Below are 11,775 nucleotides of genomic sequence, written 5' to 3' on the forward strand. Positions count from 1 at the left end.
CAGACATCCCTGGAAGCCTGCAAAATGCTGTTATTTCTGTTTTTCACATGGGACTGAGACACGCAGTAGTTAAGATCAGACTGAGACAGAGTACAGAGCTGAATCCAAATGGCTCCAGGTACACAATAATGTCCTAAATGCTTTATTTTCTTCAGTGCAGACGTCCAGCTTTCCAACATTCAATGTACTTGGTTCTCTACGTGGCACTCCTTTCTTGGTTCAATGGGATACAATCAAATAAAACTCCATTTTTAAGGAACAGCTCCATTGCTGGAATAATTGAAAACAGAGTAAATGCAGACAAAACAAAATGTGCTGGTTTACTCAAAGCTGAACATATTTGCCTTGAGAATATATAAACCAGTGTATGAAATAGCTGAGATACCAGATCAGACAGGACAGATAAATCTTAATGGCTTAGCTTCGCAGTGCTTTGTACACGCACACAGCTACGAACATGCAAAGATCCCTAGCAAGAAGCCGTACAGCTCTGAATGCAAACCTCTAAACATATTCGTGACTTCAGCGTTAACAGCTGGACTCAATTCACATAAGAAACTCAGACTAGCTCTGTACCAAAAAAAAAAAATAATCCAGTGCCCAAACTGTTGCTATCAGTACTTCATGGCCACTGACTTTACCTTAGAATCTACCGCTTGCTTCAGAACTTGTGCTCCAGACTCCACACGTCCATGTAGCACCAACGTGTTCAGGTAAGGACAACTACCTTTAATAAGCAGAATGTACAAACCAACGCTGCGTTGTCCGTCTATAGCCTGAGGCACCTGGGGAGCACAGGCATGGGTTGTGCCTGTCCCTTTCAGTGGGAGGAATCTTTTACTTATAAATGTATTTTCCGTTTTTCAGATCTCAGTATTAACATCAAACATATTACAGAAAGAGTCCTTTATGGGACCAAGAGCATGTGCTTATTGGAGAAATCTGAGTTCCCTTCCTATCCCTTTCCAAAAGCTTGGGTAATTGCAAGTACTTCCAACTTCTTGTAAGTAACTTTTACAATGGAATTCGGCTAAAGCAAACCCATGACATTTGCTCTGAGCACATTCAAGTCAATATGAATCTCAGTTTTTATCCAGATTCCTGTTACACTTGGCTGCACTGACAAATGCAGCAGTGCACAGACCTTGCCACAGGAGTTAGCTCCAAGCTCCCGTGAAGGTCGCTGAGTCCTTTTAACTGTGAGACAAACATTTATGTCACATGAACAAAATACGTATCAGAAAGCCCTAGCCAAAACCGAGTTAATTGCAATCCCAGGTTGTCAGAACTGCTCCCGTGTCCCCTTTGCTATGTTCTTCCCAGCAAACGTACACAGTGATGCTCTCTGTATTACATGGCATAGGAAATTACAAGCTTATAAGGGAGATGCTGGAAAGTCCTCTGTCTAATGCATGGAAGATGAAAACGTTTCCACGTGATGAGCTCAAAATCAAAGACATCTAGTTACTTAAGAATCCATGCTGACGGGCAAATTCTGCACCTTCTTGATTCCAAGTAAAGTTGTGCAGTATTCAGCTTGCTGTGGGTAAGCCCAGGTGTCTCTTCACCAAACCACAGCTAGGCGAGTGCAGTTTAAAGAAAATATTTGGCACCCAACTTTTCATTTTGTTGCCTTTCTGCATTCACAGTAATAAATGACATTATCCTCCCAAGCAGAAAAGACAGCGCTCTGAATTTTTTTGATATGCATGGGACCACCTTTCTCTCTTTTCCAATATATATTCCTTATTCTTGTGATACAAGGGGTCTCTTGAAGTATTAAAACATACCAATGACCAAGTTAAATTCAGTTGATCTTGGAATAGTTCACCACAGGTGTCTTTACCTTCCTACATCATGAATCTCATATTTATGTGCAGTTGACTAAAATAACTATACATTATCTGTTCACTCAAGAGAAATTTAAACTCAGTGCAACTCTTAAAATATCCCGTTAGCCTGGTCTGACTCTATACACCTCAGAGAGGATAAAACTCCAGCCTGAAGTTGTTTCTGCAGACATTCGGACAGGTCCTCCATCCCACTTCCATGGCAAATGATTCCTCCTAGCTTCTTAACAACTTTAATACACGTGCTGCAGATAACAGAAACAGAGATAATATTCTGAAAAAAAAACCCCTTAGTGTGAAGGATCGTCTCGTCTCTTTCCCTTAGGAGTCCAGCAGTGACTCACAGACTCCGAATTTTTTTCCCTGAGGTAAACAGTGTTGCTTCGTGTTCCTGCTTGTTCCTATCTAACAGGAAAAGTCTCATTTCACCTGTATTTATATTTAGTTGTGTGGCAGTTGCTATGCCCTGCTGCCATTCATTTCTACTCCTCCAAAGGTGCAGGAAAATGGGAGGCATCTAATATTGGCTTCAAAATGATGCCTTAAAAACTATGGTAAATTAAGACGCCATTCCCTTGTGCTGCCAGAGAGGAAATTCTGTGGACTGTCCTGAGTACCTCACCTTAACACTTCTTTAATCTACATACTGGAATATGTGAAGTCCCTGTAAATAGAAACCAGATAATTTATTATGAGTGATTAGCATGCCACTTCAGTTTACCTGTCAAAATGCTGTTTTTTATCCAATTCTTTACGTTCAACTACTACGTCATAAATTCCATCTCTATGGAGATTAACATCGGGATGTCAGTCTTCATGGAATGCAGTACCTGTCACAGGCCCAAGGAGAAAAAAGATCTAGAATAAAAGTGCAACTGGTTATTCCTCCTGTAAGAGAGGAAGCGGTACTCAATTTGTCATTTAGGACAAATTAGCACATCTTTGTTAATTACAGGCTTCTGTAATTCCCCAAGAGAAAGCAGAATGCTTTGGAGTACCCCATTCCCTTCCTTTATCATTGCAGAGAAGCCCCGTGTTCCTTGCTCTGCAACTCCTTTTGCTAGTGGGAGAGGGAGCAGAGCTCACCTTGTGACTCCAAAGAACTTGCTGGGATTCTTTAAAAACCAACCTAATGGTATAAATAATGCGGTTATGCACTGTGACTCGTGTACGCTGCCTTGGTGGTAAGAACTAGAAGGAAGGGGATGAAGCAGACACCTATGAGAATCCAGGTGTGACAGTGGACACCTTTGTGTTAAGTCAGAGTTAAGTAGGTCAGTTAAATAAGTAGGGATTTTGGATTGTCTTTTAGTTTCAAAGGCAAATCTCTGGAGTGCCAAAAAAACCCCCAGAAAACCAACAGTAAACCAAAATCAACAGTATTAACAAGCCATTCCTGGAGCAAAGGGGGCTTGATGCAAAGCAAAATATACACATTCTTTTCAGTCTGGATCTTTAAAAAAAGCGTATCTCTTAAAAAAGAGAAAAATATAGGGACAATGCAAAACCAGGATATACATCACATATGCTAACGTTAAAACACGTGCATACGGCGGGCAGGTCAGCTTGTACTGATATTCACTTTGTCATCCATAGTCCAGGCTTTTTTTTTGTCCATTTCCTTAATATCCATAAATCTCATTCTCCACCCAGGCCGATTCCTGGCTCCTCCCCACACGATCTCCGCACAGCTCATAGATATCGTTGGTCACAAAGCCACTGCCAGTACTGGCCAAGGTCACAAAGCCACTGGTTGATGTGTTCATTGCAGCATCGTCATCATCCCTGGAGAGGCTGTCAAGCACCTTATCTTCCTGCATCCGGAAGGAAGAATTCTTAGTGTCAGGCCTGGTTCCAGCCAGATCTGCTTCTGATTGCGTCTTGATTACTTTGTAAATATCCAGATTTGGGCTGTTCCTCCTGGGGTTAGACAGCCATGCATCTTCCTCCTTTGGGCTTGCATCTATTCGCTCCTGCCTCCTTAGGGATGGAGGAAAGAGCACAGGTCATAATATTTCACAGAGGCAAATACAAAATAAACCCACACCTCTCTTACACCAATGATGACTCCCGAGGAAAGCTGACACTCACAGCCTGAGTCGCCCTGTCCTGCTTTCAGCCAGGATAGAGTTAATTTTCTTCTTAGCAGCTGGTGCAGCACTGCATTTTGGATTTGGTGTGAGAACAACGTTGATAGCGCACGGATGATTTTGGTTGCTGCTGGGTAATGTTTATCCTAAGCCAAGGACTTTTCAGTTTCTCAGACCCTGCCAGGAGAGGGCTGGAGGGGCACGGGGAACTGGGAGAGGACACAGCCAGGACAGCTGACCTGAGGTAGCCAAAGAGATATTCCATACCACTGAACATCACGCTAAGTATAAAAGCTGCGGGAAGGAGGAGGAAGGGAGGGATGTTTGGCGTTATGGTGTTGGTCTTCCCAAGTCCCTGTTAACGTGTGATGGAGCCCAGCTTTCCTGGAGATGGCTGAGCACCTGCCTGCCCATGGGAAGTGGTGAATGAATCCCTTGTTTTGCTTTGCTTGTGTGCATGGCTTTTGCTTTACCTATTAAACTGTCTTTACCCCAACCCATGAGTTTTCTCACTTCTTCTTTCCTATTCTCTCCCCACCCCATCCCACTGTGGGGGGAGTGAGCGAGCAGCTGAGTGGTGCTGGGTTGCCGGCTGGGGTTAAACCACGACACACAGGTTCACTCACCTCTTCACAGAGAGCCAAAAGCAGAAGGTGGCTGTAATGACCATCAGGAGAAGCAGCACAGGAATGCTGGGAATAAGGATGTAGGCAAGACTCTGAACAGGTCCTAGGGGTAAAAATGAAATTCCGGCTTTTATTCACTTCCAGTTGTATTTGACATGTACAGAACTTCCTAAAAAACCTGACAGTTCCAAATGACAGCATCATCACACCTCAGTGGGCGTTACGACCTCAGTTGTTAACGATCTAGCAGTATCTACTTCTTCTCAAAGGCAGCAAATTAACAGAGACCAACCACCTAGTTAAGCAGGTTAAAGCCAAATAAGCTCGAATCTTCAAGATGAGGAACCAACAAGCCTTGCTGTAAGAAGGCAGCAATAGTGCAAATCATTCAGACACACTATCTTTAAAAAGCTTAGGAACCCTCAGCCAAAAGATTTCAGAGAGCAAAATGTCTTTTTTGATCTCTGAGTTTGTAGGGGGGGAAGTCAGCGTGGTAGGAAGAAACCAAAAGGTTTTCATAGTTACTAATAAACTTACAAACAAAACATTAACAATTTAGACATCCAAAAGTGACTCAATAAATCAGAAGTCCCTTTTTCAGACCCCGAATATTTCGCACAGCTTTAGATTTAGAACATTGCGGTAGCCAAAGCGATTGGTTTAGGTTTGTATTGGAAAATATTTGAGGGAAGTTTTGTTTTGGGTTTTTTTTTGTTGTTTTTTTTTTTTTTCAGGTGCCGGTGTCTAAATTAGTCTTCTAAATCTAGGGTCACACACTTCAGACTGAAATGTTGACCGTTTGCAGCCACACGTGAGGAACGTGGGCCTGCGCAGTTAGAGAACAAGGTGGCTGTTGAATGCACAACATACCTTTGGCTTCTACAACTGTTACATTAGCGTCTTTCTTACGGCGTTCTTCTGGGAATACTGGGTTTAACGGCTCTGTGGCAGCACCTGGAAAGAAGCAGCTTAACTAATGTTACAGGTGTTATTTGGAAGAATTTAAGAATCATCAAAAGCGAGGGTGAGAGGAGATGGAAGAGGCTGCCAGCTGCAAAGATGTGTAAGGTGGGCTAGTATTCTTCTGCTTAGGTTTGTGCGGCGTGACCAGCGGTCCCAGATCCTGCATCTACTACAGCAAGACTGTGTTCCTGCAGAATGGATTATGGAATAGCACGAGGAAAGTGCGAACTGCAGTGCAGCTTCTTGCTTAAGAAGTTTTCAGTCTGGGAGTGTCCTTGGCAATGAATGTAATACGGAGTATTTCTACTGAAAGTTAGCATATCATTTAAAAAAAGCCCCGAACAAATACCTTTAACTTACCTCTTTGAGAATTATCTATTGGAGCATCTGTTGGCTTCTCTGAAAGAAAAAAAAGATATGCACAATTGCCTCATAAGCTTGAGCAGGGAGACCAAACGTATTGAATATAGTCTAGTAACATCAGCACCCTTCTTGAGTGTTCTCTCTCCCTCAGGCTGCCTTTGAGACCGCAAATACTTTAGAAAATTTTAGAAAATTACTCTGACAATTCATGTAGACTCACAAGCCAAGTAGCTACACACAGTAAGATACTGCGGTTGCTTTCCCCAGGACTTGCATAAATTTAAAGATACGTCTCCCACTAGATCTTTGCAGTGAAGCTAAGCAAGGGTTTCCCTATCCGTTACTGCAATCTCCTCATACCTCCTTTCGGGGGACTGCGAGCAGGTTGGTTTTTAAAGCTACAGAATGACTCATTACCAAGAGGATATTTGCAAATGAAGTTATTTTTCATGTTGCATCTGTCATCGTTCCATTGAAACATGTAAGGACCTCCGACACCTGGTGGGGCAGATGGCTGGTGGTACATCACAACACAGATTTCACTCCCACAGGATGGCTCATCTACATACCAGTTCCTAAGAAAATACAACAAACGTGTCAAGCAAGACTTGACGTCACTTCCCACGGTACTGCAGAAGCTCAGATGGGAATACAGCATGCAGGGCACCAGAGAGGGCAGAATCAGAGCGGATTACAGCTCAGCCCACCCCTCTCCACCCTCACCTCCTGCCAATTCCAATCTGTAAAAGTAGGAACAACAATACAATGATTTACAGCTTCTCTTTTGGGAATTCTTACTTTTCAAAGAAACCTCGGTGAGCAAGGTGTTCAACAAATATCAGGGAGTGAAGGGTTGAGTACCTCACTGCCTGAATGTCCCCTGCGAGGCCGAGTAAAAGCTCAGGAGCCCATGGACTTCCTCTACACAATTTTAGACCTGTGCAAAGTCATCTGTCGGAGTGATTTTTGCTTTCTAGCCTCAGTGCCCAATGCCTGCAAAATTTGACTAGAGGATCTTTAAGGTCACTTCCAACCCAAACCATTCTATGATTCCTTGACTTAAGAAGAAAATGGAAAAGCTAAAGCAAGATCTGGTTTTGTCTGTCTAGAAAAACACTAATATGCATAAAACTTGTCTTGTGGACAATTTTTTATTTTTTTTTTTTTTTTTTTAGTAATAAACTTCACCACCAGAAAACTGTGTGAGCCCTTCCAAGCAGTACACAGGAAGACCTCACTGCTTAGTGCTCTGTAATACGCTCATCACTGAAGAAGCATTTTAGGCACCACAGAGAAACCTTCTACGGCTGTGTCCTGATTTTGAGAAAGTCTTCAATACCTACTGATTTTGGAACAAGCAATGTTCTGCATGCCAAGCACTGGCTGAGAGCCGATCCATACAATATACAGAATTCCAGATATTACCAAGGTATTCAACATGGGGAAACCCCCCCACGTGTTGAAGCAGTATTTTTTCAATCATTACAATGCTGTATTTCTCCCTTGCTTTGTTCATCCCCTAGTGCCCCCTCGCTGCCATGCCCCTGACCTTTCCCTTGGCTTTGTCATGTACCATAAATAACCTGTGTCTCACCAACGAAAGGCAATAAAGCAGCAGCAGATCTGGTTCCAGCTTCCTATGACCTACCCCCAACATCTGAACCACAGCAGAAACTTTAATATATTGGTCAGTACTAACAGCAGATCTGTTTTATTCATTCCTGCACAGAGTGACTACAATTTTTACGGGTTCCCCAAGCATAAAGTTCACAATAACGAGGTATTTTTACACATGTCCAATATAAAGAAGAATGCAAAGGCAGACTCGTCATACATTTGACATGTTGCCATAAATTATTTAAGAATGTTTGGGTTATTTCGTGAAATTTGCAGTTCAACCACTGTAAATGCAGCAAGAAGTTCAGGATAATGACTGAACATTGTATAGTCTGATTTTTTAAAATTAATCACAGGTTCAATAGTAAATACCTACCAGGCAAAAGAGTCTTGAACCTGAAGTTCCCTGTAGAGCTGGCACCCTGTTGCTAGGGCTTTCATCAACCTGGCAATGTTTAGAGCAGATTTTCTACTTCTGTACCACAGAAAGGCAGACCTTGTAGGCCTAGAGCTAAGAATATCTTTTGTGTAGAAAACTGACTCACGATTGAAATCAAATCATTATTTAGCAGAACGTTTGAGGCTAAACACATTTCGATTCCATACTGAACAGAAATGTGAAAGTAGTGAAAACAACTCCAGCAACCTTGTACTGGTTGTAAATGTTGTTGCCTTTAGATTTTAAAGAAAATGCTGTGGTTCTGCTCGCTTTAAGACAAGGAAGTGTAAATCTAGTAAGTGTTGTGACATTTTTTTCACATCTACAGCAAATACTGCAGCTCTCCAATGTTACTGTCCCGCGGGAAAGAAGTGCTGCTCCCTCAGCAGGTACAATGAGAAGGGCCCATCGCTCAGGACATCAGGAACAAGACCTCAGGGGATCCGAGGCGCAGGAACCTTCAGGTCAAAGCACTTATTTTGTACTTGCCTAACTGGAGATTTTAAAAGACCGGATCGCTTGTTTTTCTACCTCTTTTTAGCAATCAAAAATTATCAATCTAGCCCAAGCTAGACACTCTGGGTGTCTGATATAGAGCAACAGAGAGCAAGCAGGGTCTCTAGACTGCGGTAACTTGCCTATTGCTTATGTCTGGATGGGATGAATCGCTCTCTGGAGATACCACCACTCTTTAATGACTGCAGAAGGAACACAGACGACAGCTGGGACAACACTGCTTGATTCTTTTGAAATAATCCTCTCTGATCGCTAACGGCAGGTGACAGTCCCTGACCTATAAATACTCTTCCCAGTCTCACTCACAGGTACTCACCGAAACTTGGATGAACTGCCATCTGACCAGGAGTAGAGGTTCTGACACTCCGTACTATTGTCTACCTTCTCCTTTTTCCTCCTAAGCCCTATCCAAAAATCTCCATCAGAAGCTAAGAGACTCTCAATGAATTTTTCAATCAGTCTTTGCTCTGCTTCTGTTTCGATGCTGACTAGATGTCCACCGTCAGCTCTGCAGGCGAGGTGTGCTTCCTCATAGCCGACCCTGCGTGAAGCATCATGAAAATAAACGACTTTGTAGCATGGTCGCTGTGTTCCACCCCGGCAAACCGTCTGTCCTGCAGGAACGGAAAGAAACCTGTTAGAGCAACTATGACTGTTAGTACCAAAAATAGATGCCAATAGTTCAGGTTTTTTGAGTTTTGCACTGTACGGGAGTTTGTATGGAAAACAACACAGTTAAAAAGCCTCTTGTATTACTGGACTGAGGAAAGGCACCTCCAAACTTTGCTCACTGCACGTAACAGCTTAGGCTGATCCGCATGGCACTGCTCTTCACGTCCTGCATTTCTCCGCTCCCTCAGGAATTTTCAGCGATTTGAAGACCCTTGGAGCTCCTTACAGAGACGAGATGCTGTGCCAGAGCAGAAGCTGACATGTGCAACCTTTTAGAGTTCCTTTACAAGATTTCAAGGAGGCTTTTTAAAAATAATTATTGTTATTTTAAAAGGAATTTAAATGGCTAAAATTAGAGATCTCCTCCACAAGCAGAGATAACAATGATTTATCGTTGGGGGTATACGCAGTAAGTTTCATGGGGTATATACTGCAGCGGACAGAGATGTGTCCACCTGGTCCAACAGTGAGCATCACCCCACGCTGTGGTGGTACCCACCGCCCCAGGAGCAAACGTGTGTTTTCAGACCGTCATAAGCCGAGGACTTTCTCACGCAGGAAGCAGCATGGCTTATTTTGATGAGAAGGAAATTAAAGACCAAAGTGAAAAGAGACATAATCTAAAATTATGCACTTGTATGCTTCTCAGCAGAAGAGTCCCAATATTTAGACTTGTGGAAACAAACAGTTTTGTTTAACTCGGTAAATATTTCTTTTCAAACACACAGCAGGCACAATCTGCTAACCTACATGTTTTTACGGAAGAAAAACATTCAGCATGATTTGTAACGCACTCAGAACGAATGGGATGGGAGCACAGGTCCGTACAAACCCCTCCATGGGATACACGCTGGCTTTTCTTTATTTTTGCAGTTTCCTGCCATGGCCAGTCTAAGAGTGGGAACTTAAAACACCTTTTGCACTGGAATTTTTGAACAGTTAAGTACGTGAAATCACAGAGTCTGCTAACATTTTACCCAGAAATTAAATAAAGTTAGATTAAGCTGACTAAACTATTAAAAATACATCTCCAGGCATAACCTGTGTTTCTCTCGGTAACTGAGCACACATGCAGGCTTGGTCCAAACGGCAAAACCCCCTTACCTCTCCTGAGGGATACGTCCACTGCTGTTGTGAAAGGCATGAGAAAAACACAATGCATCAAAAAACTGCAGCAACTGTCTAGAAATAGTGTCACAAACTGCACTCAGGTTCTTTTCCGATAAACAAACTCGGGTTTTTTTCCCCCATTAACTGGCAGAAAATCTCTGTCTTACCAGCGAAATCTGCCGTTGCTTTCAGCTCATGAAAAATTTATTGTAGTTGATGACTGCCTAGACTTCGCTGCTAGTTAAGTTCCCAAATATATTTTGGGTAACAGGACAACTGGATACGCAGATGCAGACAGGCTTCCTTGTGCTTTCCCCGTATCTCCTCACTGCCTGCTCGAGATGTGCCACAGCCTGACTGCAGGGAGCCTCGGTCATGCAAGACAAGGGATGTGTCAGTGTTCCTCAGAAGTGGAAAACTCAGGCAAAGCAACACATCCCCAGCTGCCAGCTGCCCCCCCCCACCCCCCACCCCCCACCCCCGCAGGAGCCCTACTGCAGACAGGAGCGGGGCACAACGACAAACGTAGTTATAGATGCAACGAAACGATTTGCCTCAGGTTGGAGCAACACGCGCATTATTCACGGGTGACAGTGTGCAGGCTCCCGGCTGAAGGCACCAACCTGTCGGGGCAGGGGGCGCCCCCCCCGCCCGCCCCGAGCCCGGGGCCCGCCCGGCTGGGTGCTGCACCCACGGCACGGCCGGTCCTGCCGCCAGCTGCTGCACATCTGGCCGCGCCAGCGGCGCCTGCCGGGGGGCAGCATCCCCCCGCGCCCAGCCGGGGGGCGGCCCGGCAGCCACAGGGGGGAGGGGGGGGGGGGGGGGGGGCGGCAGGGGGGCCCGGGGGGACCTGGGGGGCGGCTGCCAGCCGGGACAGCGCCGGACACTCCCGGCACCGGGACTCTTCGGCAACGCCCGAGGCAGCGCAGCCCCGTACCCCAGCGCCCACCCCGCTCCCGGGGACCCCCAGGGGACCCCCCGGGGACCCCCCCCCGGCCCCTTACCGCCCAGCCGCCGGGCCCCCGCCGCCCAGCCCAGCGCGGCCGCGCACAGCGCCGCGGCCACCAGCATCCTGCCCGCTCCCCGGCGACTGCGGGGCGCCCGCCCCCGCCAGCCCGGCCCCCGCCGCGACCCCCGCCCCCGCCCTCCATCCCGCCCACCGGGGCCGCGGGCCAACCCCCCGCCGGGACACCCCCCCTACCCCGCCCCACCGGGGCCGCGGGCCAGCGGGCCGGCCCCCCCGGTACCCCTGTTCCCCCGCCCATCCTTCCTCCTCCCCCCATCCCACCCCTTCCCTCCCTCCCGCCCCCACCCCCCCATCCCGCCTCCTCCCTCCATCCCGCCCCCGGGGCCGCGGGCCGGCCCCCCCCGGGGGTAGGAGGCGGCAGCGGCAGAGCCCCCCAGCCAAAGCCCGGGGGGAGACAGAGGGACCCCCCCACACACACACCGCGAGCAGGGGGGAACCCGCACCACCGCTGCGCATCCTTGCCCGGCGCCCCCCTCCCCCGCCCCGGCCGTGCGCGCAGGGG

The 11,775-nt window shown here is 46.4% G+C and overlaps 1 protein-coding gene across 2 annotated transcripts; it reads right to left on the reverse strand.

The window, feature by feature from the left end:
• Positions 1-128: 128 nt before the first annotated feature.
• On the reverse strand, positions 129-11,449 carry LAYN (layilin). Of its 2 annotated transcripts, XM_080366766.1 has the most exons (8): positions 11,251-11,449; positions 10,241-10,264; positions 8,781-9,078; positions 6,310-6,467; positions 5,890-5,928; positions 5,437-5,520; positions 4,567-4,669; positions 129-3,830 (listed from the first exon to the last, which is right to left on the reverse strand). In XM_080366766.1, the coding sequence occupies exons 1-8, from the start codon at positions 11,315-11,317 to the stop codon at positions 3,473-3,475; spliced, it is 1,131 nt and encodes a 376-aa protein (XP_080222892.1). In that variant the 5' UTR covers positions 11,318-11,449; the 3' UTR covers positions 129-3,472. The 2 variants fall into 2 exon arrangements, with proteins under 2 accessions (XP_080222892.1, XP_080222893.1); XM_080366767.1 differs by lacking the exon at positions 10,241-10,264 and having other exon boundaries at positions 11,251-11,448.
• Between the last annotated feature and the right edge of the window lie 326 nt (positions 11,450-11,775).

The sequence above is a fragment of the Falco punctatus genome (genome assembly GCF_963210335.1).
Source record: "Falco punctatus genome assembly, chromosome: 16".
NCBI lineage: Eukaryota > Metazoa > Chordata > Aves > Falconiformes > Falconidae > Falco > Falco punctatus.